General features: G+C 49.8%; 3 protein-coding genes across 10 annotated transcripts in view; 2 read left to right on the forward strand and 1 right to left on the reverse strand.

Annotated features, from left to right (window-relative positions):
- On the forward strand, window positions 1–8,388 carry LOC128872700 (Y-box-binding protein 1). Of its 2 annotated transcripts, XM_054115660.1 has the most exons (7): window positions 1–161; window positions 1,551–1,614; window positions 3,259–3,292; window positions 3,384–3,645; window positions 3,761–4,071; window positions 5,113–5,175; window positions 5,506–8,388. In XM_054115660.1, the coding sequence occupies exons 1-7, from the start codon at window positions 101–103 to the stop codon at window positions 5,548–5,550; spliced, it is 840 nt and encodes a 279-aa protein (XP_053971635.1). In that variant the 5' UTR covers window positions 1–100; the 3' UTR covers window positions 5,551–8,388. The 2 variants fall into 2 exon arrangements, with proteins under 2 accessions (XP_053971635.1, XP_053971636.1); XM_054115661.1 differs by lacking the exon at window positions 5,113–5,175.
- Window positions 6,983–16,825, reverse strand: part of LOC128872697 (SET and MYND domain-containing protein 4-like) — a 12,484-nt gene continuing 2,641 nt past the window's right edge. The window contains exons 1-9 of one of the 5 annotated variants that reach the window (XM_054115656.1): window positions 15,793–16,812; window positions 11,259–11,404; window positions 11,061–11,182; window positions 10,772–10,979; window positions 10,577–10,698; window positions 10,091–10,501; window positions 9,817–10,018; window positions 9,541–9,756; window positions 6,983–9,020 (exon numbers count right to left, since the gene is read on the reverse strand). In XM_054115656.1, the coding sequence (XP_053971631.1) occupies window positions 8,663–9,020; window positions 9,541–9,756; window positions 9,817–10,018; window positions 10,091–10,501; window positions 10,577–10,698; window positions 10,772–10,979; window positions 11,061–11,182; window positions 11,259–11,404; window positions 15,793–15,990 (1,983 nt within the window). In that variant the 5' untranslated portion in view covers window positions 15,991–16,812 and the 3' untranslated portion in view covers window positions 6,983–8,662. Of the gene's footprint in view, window positions 9,021–9,540; window positions 9,757–9,816; window positions 10,019–10,090; window positions 10,502–10,576; window positions 10,699–10,771; window positions 10,980–11,060; window positions 11,183–11,258; window positions 11,407–11,588; window positions 12,106–15,792; window positions 16,813–16,825 lie in introns of those variants that run through there. The other 4 variants (XM_054115653.1, XM_054115654.1, XM_054115657.1 and 1 more) reach the window with 4 other exon arrangements.
- The window catches only part of LOC128872696 (growth factor receptor-bound protein 14-like), a 16,707-nt gene continuing 12,342 nt past the window's right edge, over window positions 12,461–16,825 (forward strand). The window contains exons 1-2 of one of the 3 annotated variants that reach the window (XM_054115651.1): window positions 12,461–12,778; window positions 14,227–14,660. In XM_054115651.1, the coding sequence (XP_053971626.1) occupies window positions 14,237–14,660 (424 nt within the window). In that variant the 5' untranslated portion in view covers window positions 12,461–12,778; window positions 14,227–14,236. The other 2 variants (XM_054115650.1, XM_054115652.1) reach the window with 2 other exon arrangements.

Below are 16,825 nucleotides of genomic sequence, written 5' to 3' on the forward strand. Positions count from 1 at the left end.
GCCATGTTGGGAACATTAGAAGGGAACCAACACCACGACCAGAAAGACGGGAACATCTAGGTTCGGCAGCGGCGTGTCTTAACACCTTAACACCACCACCATGGCTGACCCGGAAAAACAGCCCGAACAACCAAAGGCTGTCCAGCAGAAGCTGGTCATCGGTGAGTGAACCGTGTATTTACGATTTACGGCTGATATCGTATGCGTGCGTGTTCTCGGTCGCGAAAAAATGGAGCGGATAGATAGAGCGGCGGGGTTGTCTCTGCGGGATGGTCAGCGTGTGCGATCAATGGCGTCTATGAGCAGCAGACGTTGAGCCATGTGGCACACGATCGGCGTGTACGGTGTACTGTGTACGGTGTACGGTGTACTACGTATCACTTCCACGGTTTTTCCAGCTCGTTTGGAATTTCGCGCACACGAGACGACCGAGTCCCTTTTCACCGTCGTTCTCTACTACCCCATTACGTCCATTCTTTTCTCGGCTTTCTCGAGCGCGCTTCGAGTTGCTCGTACAAACATTTTCGAGAAGCCCGGATTCGTAACGCTTTATTCTTCTTCCGCGATCTAAGTGCATCGCTCATCCAAAATACGCAGAAAAGTATGAATAACGAGCGTTGCGGTTGCATCTCGGAATCCATACATATACCGCTCTTTTTCCCCCAAATACATATTCTTTTCGTCTTCTCCAAACATTGTTCGCAGCAACTTCCAACCGAACGATATCGTTACGTAACTTTCGGAATTTGATTATTTTCAACATTTCTCCGTCAGGCTTCGTTACCGTTTCGTTACCAAGCAAACTAAAAACGTAGCTTATCGTTGCTCGGTTTGCAATCCTTTATTATTTACTCAACGATATATTTTCCGATCGATATATTTTCCGACTCATCCTGGACTGAGAATGAGTCGGTGTAAACCGGAGTTTTCTCCTTGAATCGTACGTGTATGCACACATACCTTGCGTTTTACGCGGCGAATTTCCTTCGGCGTCATTCGAATTTCAACGTTCGAAGGAATTACCGTGTAAACCGTTAACGAACCTTTATAATCCGGAAAGTATCATTTACCTCGCGAATGTCGTCGGCCGTGTCCGCGATGTAAACATACGCGATACCGATCGCTTTCGGTTTCGATGTTTCGTCCTAAGTAAATACGAACAGTTTCCACCGTTAGAATGGGAGCAAAAAATTTGTTTCGAATACCGCTCTAGTCATGTTGTTTGACACGCCATTGTTGGACATGCTTTCGCGAAATATTTTCGACCGAGTAATTCCTGTCCATTTCGGCCCGTTGAAATTGTGTTTCGTTCGTCCGGTGGTAAATGTTTTGGAGGGGCGTTACCGTTGATTATTATCGTTAGAATTTTGGTGTTAGAATTTTGCAGTGTTGTGACTCGGTGAAGCGTGCGAGCGAGTCAGCGAGAGAGGGAGAGAGAGAGAGAGAAACTTAATCGCGGTCTGCGCACAGCGTAACGGAACGTTACCCGGTACCCGGTACTCGGTACATACATAACTAATTGGACTTGTTTCGCTTTTGTTGGGTTTCAGCTAACAAAGTGACCGGGACTGTGAAGTGGTTCAACGTGAAGAGTGGATACGGATTCATCAACAGGTTAGTAACAATCGTTTCTCCATTGTTATCCATCATTTTTCCATTCCGTGATGCGTCCGTTTCTCCGGTCGCGATTCTCGAAATTCTTAACATCTCGGAATTTCTTCGTCTCTGGCATTACCATTGCGACATCGAGCAATAACGACGCTTTTCCAAGTAATATTCGGTTTGTACGTTTTCCAAATTTTCGCCCGCGTAGGACTGTTCGGTATACGCATCGTGTCATATAACCAGCTCGTTTCTCGATCCTCGATCCTCGATCCTTGGCTATTTCTAGCAATCTCTCGATCTATGCGTTTGGCTGTTCGCCAAAGCATTCGTTTTCGAGCAACGCGATGCCGCGACTTTGCACGCTTCGTCGATTTGTATCTCGAAACCGACGGGACTCGACAAAATTTTGTCTTTTTAATCGATCGTCTTATTCGTCTTCGATCGCGTGGCCTGTACGGTATCAACATTTTAATTGCATTTCGACTTTCAAATGTAACGAATATTCGTACGTATCGAAAGACAGAGAAACGATCGGTGTTTACCAGATTATGTACACATGTACGATTATGTGCACGTGACACGCGTATCTCGTGTAAATTATCGCGATAAATACGAGTAGACGAGTATCGGGTATACGGTTTGGTCGAAACACGGCTATTTCCAAATGATTCACGTGTAAATATCATGGTATTTACTCGTACGTTACAACGTTAGCAGCAATTTTTTCCTTGTAACGACTCGCGTTAACACGTGGACACGACAGAATTTGAAAAATTATTACTTTTAATATTAGCTTTTGCTTTACTCGACGGGAACGTAACATAAATTATCGTTGTTTTGTCTTTATTTTATATAACTCGATAAATTAAGCAACGGTTAAATTTAACGTTGCAAACTGTATCTTGCATTGTTCCAGCGGCAAGGTTGTCGATACATAGCCATTAACGATGACAAATTGAATCGTATGAGTACCTAGATATTTAATTTCGTGTCTCTAAAAAAGGAATAAACGATACGATTTCGTTAATTGCGCTATTTTTCTATTTTCGTTCTAGCTGTAAATTCGTAGAGTATCGAATTATTTAAAAAAAAAAAAAACTATCGAAGGTAATCGATAAACAATGTAAAGTTTGATTGGAAGAGTTGTTAATTTGGTCGAATCGGTGGTAGAAAAATTAGGTTGCGATCGGTGGCCGGTGGGAAGGTGGCGTGGTGCGTGGCGGGGAGGGTAGCAGTCGTTGAGCGCACGTTTCTCTCTTCCTGCGACAGAAGGCTAGGTTCGACGACCTTTCAACTCCGTGATTTGCTTTGCAGCTTCACGGCTGCAATTGCATTCGCGTGAATCCCAGAATTCGCTAGGCCGAATAGACGACGCTTATCGCGCTCGCGGAATGGAAACCTCGAAGAGAACGACAATTTTGGAAATTCTGTTGCGATCCATTTACGGGAATTGGGCTCTTCCGTTCCGACAGAAAATCAAAGGGAGATAGATTATTGGAGAGACACGTGGAATGTACACCGTTCAACGATTAAGTAATCGGATACGTGATCTATACTCGTAATAAAACTTGTGCGTGCGGAGAGGAGGGAGATGGGACGAAGGGATGCTCGTCCGGAATGCCATCGATTAAAAACTTTGTTTGTTTGTTTCAGAAATGACACCAAGGAGGATGTGTTTGTCCACCAAGTGAGTATATAATTTATAGATATTTGTATGTAAACGTGGATGCGAATGCCCCATATACGATCGATTAATCGAAATCCGTGTGTCCTTGTAGTCTGCTATCGTGAAGAACAACCCAAGGAAGGCCGTTCGTAGCGTCGGTGACGGAGAAGTGGTCGAGTTCGACGTGGTGATAGGCGAGAAGGGTCACGAAGCGGCCAACGTTACCGGTCCTTCCGGGGAGGCGGTAAAGGGTTCGCCTTACGCTGCCGACAAGCGACGCGGATACCGCGGAGTTCATTGGTACATCAACCAGAAACGTGGGAACGGTCGACCTCAACGCAGACCTCGAGAAGGACAAGAGGGTTACGAAGCTGGTTAGTACAATTTTCTCTCTTCGTTCCTTCTCTCCCTTATTTCTTACGCGTTTAACGAGTGTCCGTCCGATGACTCGTTTTGGAGCGTGTAAACGAGCCGAAGGCATGTTCGCAGGCGAGGGTAAGACCGTGGACGACGCAAACGTCGGAGAAGGCGGCGGTCAGCAGCGACGTTACAGAGTTCGACGGCAGTACGACGGATATTATCGTGGATCGCGACGGTCTGGGCCGTCGGCGCAGCAACAAGGCGACAACTCTGGTGAGATCGGCGAACAGGGAGGCGAGGGAACCGTCGGAGGAGTTCAACGCGGTGGAGGCGCTCGTGGACGCGGTGGACCTTCTCGTCGTTACTTCCGACGCAACTTTCGCGGAGGAAGAGGCGCCGGACCTCCTCGTCGCCCTCGAAGCCAGGACGGACAACCCACGGTCCGTAAACTCGTTTGTTTTATCATTTCGTATATGCAAAGGCTTTTCTTTTGATCCTTGGCGATCTTTTGAATTTCTGTTTGTCGAGTCGAGAATTACGCTACGACAGACACTTTTCTTGCCAAACAACGTAACGTACATTCGTTTGAGAAATATCTTTATCCGTTCGATGAATCTTTACGTCCGACGCTCGTAGAACTCCTGTGAGCCTAGTCTCTCGATCCCTCTCTAGCAACTCAGTGATTCTGCATTTTGCATGGTAGCGTCTCTGGTAAAAGGTATTTTCACCAACGCTGTAGGATTCACGTGGTATCATACGAAACTCGACTCTTTTGCTAGACGATGCGACGCGACGAGGTTTCATGGTTTCTTACTCGCTATTCCTATCTATCTATCGATCTCCTTTCGTTCCTCGATTCACGACAGAGCCTCTTCTACGTATTTTACATCAATCCGCGACGAATTGCTCGCAAATTTAGATGACCGACGTCGAAGAAGTTGGAGCCGCGTTAACGATCAACGATTTACAACGCCCCCGATACAAACGACGAGTAACACGGCCACCAAGACCAACCAGTAGCCAGGAAGGGATCAGCAGGGCAAATCATCGATACGCGGTCAACAAACCTAATCCTCTACCCATTTCCCCACGTCCACGAGTCCCGATCTCCAAGACATTCCCCGAAGACGCTTCCGATAGGCTTGTCAAGGTAGCGAACCCTATTTCTAATCCTAGTCTATCCATGCTCGATCCGCGAGTTTTAAAAGTGTATCGAAAGAGACTAATAGGAGACAGACTCTTGTCGTTACCGCTCCTTCTCCGAATCCATGGCTTTTCCTCGTATATGGGATATTTGTAAATATGTATTCGCCTTCTCGTGGATGGATCGCGCACACGGTCTGCACGCTTTCGCCCTTCGATTAACCGCAATGTTAGACGATTGCCGCGGTAATCGCGTGTTCGATCCGTTAACGAGCGTTCGTAAAGTAACGTAGCGCTTGGCACACACTATTGCACGTATCTTTTTGTGCTCTTTTCAGTCGGAGCAGAAGTCGGATGCACCTAAAGATAAGGATGCACCTGCCGCTGCCCCTGCTCCACAGGTAACGTGGCTTTATTTTTCTTTCTTCTCTCTTACCCGTACCCCATCCACATCCCTTTCCTTTCGAACTTTCATTTCAAACGTACGGCATGCTCCTTTCGTCCACGATTACATTTTTAGACTCGCTAGTCTTTCCGGTATCTCTGTCGTTTACTTTAATTTTTTTTTCTCAGGGCATACGATACGTTAATTGTTGTTTGCTATCTATTTCTTATTCTGTTGTGCGAGACTTGTTTCTCTATAGTAAAAGAAAAATATATATATATAATACACAGTTTTTGTACGAAACGTGTCGGAGAAACACGATTGACGAGGTTTGCGTGTTTTGCAGGAGAGTCAGCCGGTCCAAAACACCACCACCGAAAGCACCGCTTAACCAAGAGTCAATGGTACCATTACGACGCAACCACTCCTCTTAATATGTAACACCAACACCCGTTATACACCGAAGCAACAACAGCAGCAATGGCAACAACATAACAAAAGAAATGAAAAAATCTGAAAAAAAGTCTTAAAAAAAATGGAAAAATATACCAGCAAATGAACATCACACTTCACACTCTCCTCAGGAAACGAACAAAGAGAGTGGTCGTGCGCGTGAGCGCGCGTCAGGAATTTGATTCGTCGAGGAGGATACGCGCAAAACTGTAACGGAACGACTGCGAGCAAAGATACAGTTTTGTGTTCGACGCGTCGACGACGATGTATCTTGGCTCGCAACCGGGCACGTTGGACGCCGTTGTCGAAAGATTCGAACGCGCGCAGCCGCTGGTCGCAGAACGCAAGCGATACGGTACGATAGAAACGGAAACACGCGGGCGCGAGTATGTGGAATAAACGTTGGCGAGTTTCGTTGAATTTGTTTCAAGTTGGAACAGTGTGCGGTAGCGGCAGCGGCAGCCGCGTAAGGATATCCGTGGAACGGCGGGAACGACGAAAGACGAGAAAAGTCACGAACGCGACGACGACCGATTCTGTGTAGACGATAGGGTAAGTCTTGATCAGTGAAACGGACGAAATCGCGAATAAAAGACAAGATGATTGAAGCACGGAGATGGGATACGATACGATACGATACGAACTCGAATGGACGAAAGTGGTAATTTTGTTCTTGTTTTTCGTATTCATTGTTTCATATGTTTTAATTTTTTTTCAATCAAACCCATTTGATCGTTTTACGTACATGTCTTTGAGTTTAGCGCGATATCCGCGCGCGGAGCTATTTTCTTAAGTCCGTACGCGTAATCTGTAAACGTACGGCAATTGCATTTGTTCCGTTTTTCGGAACGCGGGATTCGATTTTCATGACGTTTGAAAAATTGAAGATCCGTCGTGTCGTTTTCGCTTTGCTCGGTCCCGCTTCGTCCTCCGCCTTCGATCGCGACAACGTTGCTCGTTGGCGACGAGTCGCGAGCAAGCGAGACGTTTTATTGCAGACGGTTTCGCCAAAAAATTCTTCGTTCTTTCGTTTTGCGAACCGGCGATTACTTTTACGATCGGCCATTGTAACGATGCAATCGGTGCCCCTGGTGGGTCCGAGATGCAAACAATCCGAACGTATCGCAATCGATTGTCTGACATCGCAACCCTTTTGGTGCGACTCGATCGATACAACCTTGCGGTTTATCGATGGAGCGACAGAGTGTGTGCGAGAGAGAGAGAGAGAAAAAGAGAGAGATTTATATCATTTTGCATGAAAACGTAATTACTTTTTTAAATTTTAGTTTGTAGTTCTATCGTCGGAGAATAAAATACACATTTTTCTTTTCAGAAATTTCGAAAGCAACTTGTTCCGACGAGTTGCTTAATTTTCTTTTTTAGCTCAAACGCACGCTGGATCTCGTTTGTTTATTTTTCTTAGTTAACGTTATCGTTGTTCGTCGTCGTTATCAATGTCGTTCGTTATCGTCGTCGCGATCGTCGTAAAGACTAGCATCTTGGTCGTTCTACTCTCGTTGGCGCGACAGGGTTCGAAACGTGCAATGATACGAGTATCTACCACGGAAACTGAAGAGAGTGTGCGCGTGAGTGTCGTGCCGAGTGGGAGAATACATGGCGCCGGTCGCGTTGCTTTGCGGTAGATTGAAAATTGTGCTCGAAAGAGCGAAGATTTCCATGGAAGAGATACGTTGTTCGTCAACGTAAACTGTCGGTTTGGTCTTTTTTTCGCGCGCTATTCCGTTTCTCGTAAAACTATCGCGACCGTGACCTCCCACGAAGTACAAAGTAGAAGAACGCGAGAAGAAAATTGAAAAAGAGTCGTCGACGGCGAGGAAAAGAGTAAAACGAAGAAAGAAAGTAAACGCTTACGAAGCGAACATTGTAATTGAATGCGAAAAAAGAACAATGCATGTGTTGAAAGTGAATATCGGAGTAACAAGAAATAGAAGCAAAGAAATTATGCGAACAAGAGGAATCAAGCGGACTGAAACGTACTCGCGCAATACATGTAACGCGGTGTTCGCGTTTGCGTAGTCTCGCGCGATCGTAATCGCCATTGCTCGTCGCTATCGCGACTGAAAAACTCGGACGCGTGCGTCGCAACGGCGAAACCGCTTACGGTTGAACGACGATCGAGTCTCGGATAGGAAGTTGCTCGATACGCGAGGCGGCCTTGTCGCTTCGCGGTCGAGCTCCTCGATCGTCCAATTTTGACGATCGACGTCGCGCCATCCTGCTTCGAATTTCTCCAACGCGATCCCCGGGGAATCGGTACGCGATTCTTCCAGGGATCGTCGCGCGATTCGGAGAACAGGTACGAGACGCGACGCGACACGACGCTACGTGTACTCCCACTTTTCGACAGTCAATTAGGCTCGACTCAGTTTTTTTCTCGAAAAGATCGCTGCGTAATATCGTCTCGGACTATGGGATAGGTCGGAAAACGATTGGGAGTGAATGCGGTACGAATCGAAGATACGCGTCGATCTCTCCTCTCGGAGGAGAGAGAGACCTCGGCGAGCGCATCGCGTCGCGTCACGCCGCGTCATTGAGGCGGATCCGAGGCGTCGTCCATCGACTGGCTGCCTACCCTACAAACCCACCTTCATCCTTGTCCCTTTTCCTCGAATCCCAAACCCTTTAACCCAGTGAATTTTATACGGTAAGCGAAACTTTGAAAAAGCTAATTTCATATATGGAATTTAATTTTTTCACGAAACATGTGCATTATAAAAAATAAATGCCAAAAAAATCGCAAAATCGACGAACCGAGCATCGAGTACGTGTCGTTTATACCCGACCGTCCCTTCCTTTGGATTTTCAACGTGAAAATCGTGGAAACGTAATCTTGCAAGGTGTCGCAGCGAAGAAACAAGAGTTCCTTGGATTCAGAGATGGAACACGAAATGCGAGTATACGTGTACATATGTGTATTATAGGATGTCAAGAGGAGGCTCGATCGATTTATTCCTTTCTTTACAAAGAGTACGTTGGTATTTATCTTACGTATTCGCAATTTCGACTAAAGGTCGCGAATAGTTGTTATTTCACGAGGAGGAGGTACGCGTTTGTGTACGATTCGGGTTCGATAGAGGAATCTGACGCCAAACGTTGCCAGCGTTGGCCATGCACGCGCTCGCCGCTATCTCGGCCAAGTGCGTGTCCTTGTGGGGAGGCACCGCGATTCTGTGAAACATTCTCGCCACCTCGAAGAACGCCTCCAAGGCCCTCTCGGGTTGCTCCTCGTCCATTGCCGCGAATCCACGACCGTAGAGATCCTCGCAAGCGCGCAAACCTTGGACCGATTCGAACAGATCGACTTTTCGCCGACAGCTGGAGCATTCGACGGCTCGGCTCGGGTCCCGCGGTAGCCTATGAAGCTTCTCGCATCCTTCCGTCGGACATCTGCGACACAGAATGAGAAACCGCTCTCGTCAAACTTTTTCGATTTACTCTCTCGAGTTTCTTTCTCGTTTTATTTCGAATAGATCTTTGCGTCGATCGCCACTCGTGGTATTTTTCGGGTCGTCGCTCTTCGAGAACAACCGGTGAATCTCGACCGGCTTCTCATTTTCGCGTGCGAAAAGTACGAAGTCGCGAAAAGATCCGCGCGGCGCCGGCGTCACGATTCAGAGACGGAAATACTCTGGATCGAGGTAGAAATTTTCGCGAAAAATCGCATAAAGTTCGTACCACGAGCACGGAATGTCGGCCAGTCTGCGCTTTAAAAACCGTGGCCCGATAACCCCTCGTAGCCTTCGCTTATCGCGTTTCGCGATTAGCACGAGTAGTTTTACGCGCGGGATTTTCTCGACGTCATTCGATGTATCCGGTGCCGAGGTCCGCGCAAGCTTGCCGCTCTCCCCGCGATAGCTCGATAGATCGGTATTTGTCGATCGTCCGGAGAAATCCGATTTTCGCTCACCTTAACTTGACGCGATCGTTGGTCAATGTTTCGAAACGAGGCCAATCCTCTCGACAGGCCGTGCACTCGCAGCGAAACCAGTATCTTCCGGCCAGAGTTCGCCGGCGTTCGTCCAAGTTTCTCTTGGTGAATATCGGCCCATAATTCTCGGCGACCACTTCCCCGGGCTTCAGGCTGCGAATAGCCCGAATCACGATGCATCGACCGACAAAGTACCTGCGCGAACCAACGGGAAAGTAGTCGACCGTCGAGCCAAGCGTGCGTCCGTGTGTTTACCTGGTTACCGCCGGGTAGCAGTCGTGATTGAATCGAGCGACCGTGGGATAAATGGCCACCCCGAGGTAGATCGGTCGGCTGCCACGGAACCGGTGTTCCGGCCCGAGTCGAGTCTCGAACACCTCGTGAGCGTTGAACTGCAGCAACTGTAGATGCTTGAGCAACAACACGGCCACCCCGATCTCTTGTTCGCCCGGGGGAACTGAAAGCAAATAGCAAACGGAATCGATCGAGCTAACTCTCGATCGCCGGATAAATTTGCCACGGCTCGTACCATCGTCTTTCGCGGGTTTCTCGAAAAACTCGACTCTCTGCAGACACTTGAGTAAGAACGCCGCCATCAATGATCGCTCGAACAAGTCCGTCGGCGTCCGTTCGTTCTCGTGGCTCACCAGCTCGTACGCTCGCAAATCGACGCGGTTCTCGCGTTGTTCCTCGATTTCGGTTGTCTCCCGGTCCCGGTATCTCGAGTCGCGCAACTTTTTCTTCCTAATACGTCGTTTCGCCGACCTGCTCGGCTTCGTCCACGGCTCGGTCTCTGCTCGATCGTTCAACGACGACTTCGCGGCTCCTTCGGACTCGCGATTTCCACGTCTCAGCGATTCGTAAATCTCGGCGCACTTGCTCGGACCGTTACCGGTGACCATTCGCAACGCGAGCATGCTCAAAGCGCTCATCCCCGAACCTATTGGAAGAATCGTAAGATAACGGTTACGAACCGTTCGTAAGAGATTCGAGGACGGAAGCTTTTTCTCGTTACCTATCGCCAGCGCCAGGATCTTGCACTCGTATCGGTGATAGGTTGCGATCGCCGTGTCTCTGCACGCTCTGCCGCAGAACGCAACGCTGCTACAGTCCGGACATCCTATCGGATTTCTCAATCTGGAACCAAGAAAATTCCGCGTGGTTGCTACCCGTTGATACCCAGAGGCTGTGCCACGGCGCGATCTCTCACCTCGAGAAACAGTGGTGGCAGTGAGTGCCAAAATATTCTGGTAGCAAGCAAGCAGCGAGCGGTGGCTCGATCACCAGCGTGTCGCCTGGACCGATCTCTTTCGCCGCGATCGCTCGCTTCCCCGCTCGAGCGGTTTCTTCGATTTCCAACAGAGCCGACGCGCCCGGAAGTAGCGGATTTTCGCCTCCCGTCAAACTACCCGGCACTGCTGCGACCAAATCGACTCGCTTCATTTATTATTGACATTAATTATATTTCAACGCGCGAAATTAATGAAACATAAACGTACGTTTCGTATCGGGGACGCGAGCAACTTTTTCTCGTTGCGAGTGTTCCTTAACGGTAATCAGACTCTTTTCGTTTGCCCGCAAGAATCTCTCACACTCCTCCTTTTTCCTTGCAAGCTCCTTCCTGAAAGAGAGCGGATCGCTCGAAAAGGATCGTTTCGTTTGGTTGGTGGAACAAGAGACGCGCAAGTAAAACTCACCGTAGCTGCTCCGGAAGCTCGATCTCTTCGAGCAGAGCCAAGTCTTCCAGGGCAAGGACGTGCTCGTTGCAGGCAAGAAATGTTTCGGCCCGGCCGAGCAACGCGAGCGGCAGCGCGAGCCCTGCATCGACAGATTTCTCGCATTTCTCTGGAACAGAAGCGGACTCGACTCAACGTTGGACGCGCTCGTCCTTGTCGCGTATATTAAATAGTAACCGATCGCATAGGATCGTTGGTATTACGCGTATATAAGACGAAGAGAGGTTGGAGAGCTGTGGGTAGATATATATCGCTATATACATATATAGATCGTTATACGGCAACGGATACCTGGGACCGGGGCGCGAAGCACGGCTTGACTGAAAAGCAAGAGTGCTTTCTCTCGGTCGGCCGCGGCCGCTGCCACGAATCCCTCGAGTCTACGCGCCTTGGACGCGTTCGCGTCTTTGGCTCTGTACAGAGTTTTCGTTCTGCTCAAAGTATCGAGTACCGCGGTTTTGACCTTCTGGTCCGTAAACAGCGCCCGAATTCGACTCTCGTCGTCGGTCAGGCGACCGAACACTTTCGCGATCCAGGCCTCGCCGGCGACGCTTGATACATGCTCGCTAAAGTCACGGAAAAATCCCTTCTTTCCGGATCGCACCGTCTCCAACGAGCACAGCGTTCTGTAACGTTCCTCGGAACATTCCATGCCTTCCCCAGGTCGGCTACTCGAAGCACGACGACCGCGAACTGCGACTCTTAACGCGAACGCAATTACCCTCGAACCAAACTCGCGAAAGTAACGGCCGACGTTGTACCGTGTTCGGTACCGACGGGAATGGACGAGACATCCGCGCGTTCCTCTTCGACCCGCGTCGCCAGCCCTTCGCGAACGGTCGAATAATTTTAGACGCGGCTCGCGTCACGCCGTTATTTTCGTCAAAGAATTCCCGCGCGACCTAGCGCGCCTCTTCTCGCGAGACTCGATCGCGGCTCGTACCGGTATACGGTACGGATAAACGAGAACCGAGTTATCGACTCGAAAATCCACGTTGCGCCGTGTCTTCCTCGATCGCAAACCTATCGAACGCGTAGTCTCGGCGGTATATTGGTATTAGCGCGTAGCTCGTTGCGCGTTGCGTTGCGTTGCGTCGCGATTCGCGATGAAACGAGACGCGAGCTCTGCCCGTGGCTCTTGCGCGCGATCCTCTCACTGTCAGTTGTACGTCGGAGATCGCGGCCGTCGCGTAACGCTCGTCAACGATTTTCCGCGTCCGCGTCAGCGTCCGCGACCGATACCTAGACCGACGGGAACGCGTATCGACGCGAGTACATCGATCGTCGAAATCCCTCGGAGGAAACGGTTTCGACGCGGCCAGGAACCACCAAAGAAAATCTAGCGATGTAAAGAGTTGGCGGTGCGATCGCGAAGAAGAAGGACGATTCGCACGATAAACCGTGGGAACGGCGATAACGAGAAAGAAAAAAGACAGCCGAGCTCGTCGAAGCGCGGCTGGATTCGAGTATCTTCGAGTGACGTAAGTCGACGCGACGACGGCCCGAGCCGAGAGACCCGTCACGCGTCGCGTCGTTTCCACGGTGGCCAATTGCGTTCGAGGTTCGCGATGCGCGCGGCTATTCGAACGCGGTCTGAACGTGCCAGCGCGTAAGCCAAATTTCGAATAAATTTCGACGAAGGCTCTCGTACGATTACCGATTACGGACGCGATGCGAAGACGTTTTCGCAATCGTCGACGGTTGGGTCGCGTGCAGCCAATTCAAAGCAATTGACACGTCTCGCCTACGTCGGCGTCGATCGACTCTTGTCCAGTGATCGATTCGGTCGAATTCAAGAAAAGTGCGCGAATGTCTTGTTAGCTTTACGATAACGTCGCCCCTGAAGATGCGTTACCGTATGTACGCACGCTGCCCAGCATTCGGCTGGTGGGCTTCGTTCTCTGGCGTTGTTGACGTAGACTTGACCAACGATATACAACCCAAGAGCAAGTTTTACGACTCCAAGTATTTGACTCGATGAAATGTAAACATTTGAGAGGGCTTGCCTTTCCATTCTCTTTGTTTGTCGGCTTATGATGGGTTCGTTAGAATATGAACGTTCACCAGTTGTACTGTTACAAGTAATCAAGTTATTTGGCACCCGTTCGTCGATACACGAACGCAGATGCTGACCCTCGGTATATGTACATGTAAAAGGATTCATCCGGACTAGGACGTCGCTTGGAACGATCGCGTGTGAGCGTTCGCTACGTACCTTTGAAGTTCGCGCGATCAATTTAGATCCGTGTCATCAATTTAGAGACGAGTTAACCTCTGTTAGCTTCGCCACGTCTCGATAACCATAGAAAAATATTCACGGTGAAAAGTCGGAGGGCGAGCCTCGGTCCAACTCTTCCGATTGTTTCTTCTTGGCGGTGACACGTTCGATTCGATGGTTCCGAAACGTAATTACGCGAAATAGGATACGGACGTGTGATTTGCAGGGAGGAAGGGATTACGTCTTGGAATACATTTGGAAATACCGTTTTTCGCTGGTGTTGGTTCGTTGGTATCGAGATACGCATATTTCGTTCGATAGCTCGCTACCAAGAGGCCGTTCTCCTCGCGACCGCGTCGCAGACGATTCGATAGTTTCGTGAAGACGGAAATGCACGCGCCTAGATAAGGTTGTTGCTCTCGCGATAGCGTCGAGTCCCGTAACCTCGGAGTTTCCACGAAAATTGATATCGCACCGAGTGCGCGCGTGTCCGTTACTCTACTTTAGTCCAATTTTAGTGGTTCTCCGTAGTTCGGCCTACTCTCGTCAGTCGACTCGTAACGTTCTATCTTTCGCGACGCTTAATCCTACAGCTTTCGTTAACGTATCTAACGACGAGTTGATAGTAAAATACGGATTAGAAAAAAACGGATAGTCGGCCGTTCGTAGAAATAACAACGAGCCGCACGTTAAAACGCACGTTTGTTTCAGGGTCGTCGATATGTTAAGAAACTTTGGCTTCGTGACCGTGACCACGTTCGAGGATGACGCGCGGGATTGCGCGAACAGGATTTACGACCGATCCACGCCCGAGGACTGTACTTTGCGCGCAGAAAATCTGACAACGGATCCACTGGAGTCCAAAAAGATCGAAACGATCGGACGCGATCTAACGGTACCGGCGACATCGACACCTGTGCTAGCAACTCTGACGACAGCGACGACGACGAGGACGAGGACTAGGACGAGCACGGTAGCGCGCGAGAACGAGAATATCGAAACGATGCACGATACAAGAATTTACACCGACTCGTTTATCGCGAGTTGCGCGGAACTCGCTGGTTACGGCGAGCCGGATCGCGACACGGAAGACTCCGCGTCAACCTGGCACTCTCAGGCTCGTCGACGATGCTTACACATTCGCGGTAAGTTTCAAACTTTCAACCCGATCGTGAATTCAATCCAATCCGATCATCGTTCTCGGCGAAAACTCGGTGTCGCGAGTTTATCGATCGAAAAGAGATTCGCGGAAAGCTTCGAGAGGCCAGGCCGCGGAAAATAATGTAACGCGCGTTCTATATCATCCGTAGATGCCGCGTATATTTTTCTTTACGATTCGTTGCTTACTGTTCGGACACGCTGCGACGAATGCAGGGCAGGGTACCGAGAGTAAACAGCCCGAGTGAAACAAAAACAAACGACCATCGTTTCTTTTCGAGCGGAAATTTGTACACAACGGATGTCGAAGGACCGCTCCCTTTCTCTGTTTCCGCGAAATTGCTTTTCGAGGAAGGAACCGAGTAAACAACAACATGACGACAATGGTAACGAGGTACGCGTACGATTAAGAAGAGAAGGGGCGACTCGCTGGTGATGGGAGCAGGTAGCTACCGGAATGAAATTTTTGCGGGTTCGGTGGGTAACGCGCGCATGCGAGCACGCGTATCCAGGCGCGTCCTGCGGCCGAACCAGACCAGGGGGATATCGTTGGTCCTTGAAAAGGTAAACGAAAACGCGGAGTTTACGGCCAATCCGAGCCGAATAAAGGTAAACAAACTATAGCCGTCGCGTCGCGTCACGTCTCGTCGGTGCGAGTGCGTACGCATTCGATCGATTTCCGGGATGTGCGCATGCGCCGCGTCGCGACGCGCCGCCCTTGGCCCAACCGGCATGTTGGTAAATCGCGCGGGATGGTTCACGTGCGTTTCACGTCGCATTTGTCCAGACTCTGGAGTTGCGAGGGTACCGCGTACAGTCGCATACCGGTTGCACCCAACGACTTGCTCGCGATTCGACTCGAAAGCACCATCTCCTTCAGCCGTCTCCTCGTATCGCCCAAGTGTCCACGAGCAAGTGCCCCGACTTGGACGACATCGTCTTGCATCGCATCGCACCGCATCGCCGTTTTAAAAAATCACATTCGATGTATCCAAGAGAAGATCCTCGAAACATTCACTGCTGCCCTTCCGCACGAACCCAATTATCCACAGGTAAAACCTTTCGAAACGTCTCAACCTATAATTTTACCTCTTATCCATCACCGCGATACAAACTTACCCCCGTCTCGCCTCGAACTCGATGTTCACTCGGTATCGCGCTGCAAGTCGAATGCTTGATCGATCGATCGAACCATTCGCGCACCGTCGGACATTTCAACTTGATTTTTATCGATGGGCCACTTTTGGTGCGGTTCGACGCTCTTGTACAAAATCGCGCCGAAGGAGAATTTCCAGAGGCTGGCGAGTGACGCGACATAGGCGAAAGTCAGATCGACACGGAACGATCGCGATAACGCGTTTCGTCGAAGGGTCGTAGACTGCGTACACCGACCGGATTCGCTAACGTTGAACCGAGAGAAGACCACCAGCCCGATTTTGTAGCGAAATTTGGTCGAATTAGAATTTTCAAATGCCTCGCGAAAAACCGTTCGAAGAAAACGTAACCGTAGGACGGGACTCCCGGAAATTGACGCAGCCCTTCGAACGAGTCTCTGGTGCGAATGAAGTTTGCGACGCGACTGTTTGCCGCGGCCGTTCGTTCACGATTGGTAGCGATACAACCGCTCGACGAACCCGTTACCTTGGAGAATCGACCGGACATTGGGGTAGGCTGCGAGCCCGAGAACCCCCCGGAACGGTCGCTGCTCTCCGACTCGCTCTCGTTGCTTATCGTGGAAACGCCTCGCCTCGGTTCGCGTACCTTTATCGTCGTTGCGATGCCGTTCGTTAGACATCGTAGAATCGAGTATTTCAACTCGGAGAATTTTTCCCGTCTGTCTAGGAATGAATCTATACAGCGCGCGACGAATACCCGATGTCTTGCCGTTAGTACCAGCTTGTTACGCTGTATATCCGAGAATCGGAGAAACGGTAGGCGTATCGAACAAACTTATACGTGGGTGCGCCGCGTCGCGACGATGGTAGGGCTGTGCTCGCGTGTCAGCAGGCCAAGGTCGCGGTCGAGGTCGCCTCGTAATCGGTACCTACCACACCGCGATATCGCGTATTCGACGAATCGTTTGTTCGCGTCTTACGGACGCAATTTGTACGATTCTCCACGAGGTAACGTAACGTTGTGTTTTTTTTGTTTG

Source organism: Hylaeus volcanicus, chromosome 2, assembly GCF_026283585.1.
Source record: "Hylaeus volcanicus isolate JK05 chromosome 2, UHH_iyHylVolc1.0_haploid, whole genome shotgun sequence".
NCBI lineage: Eukaryota > Metazoa > Arthropoda > Insecta > Hymenoptera > Colletidae > Hylaeus > Hylaeus volcanicus.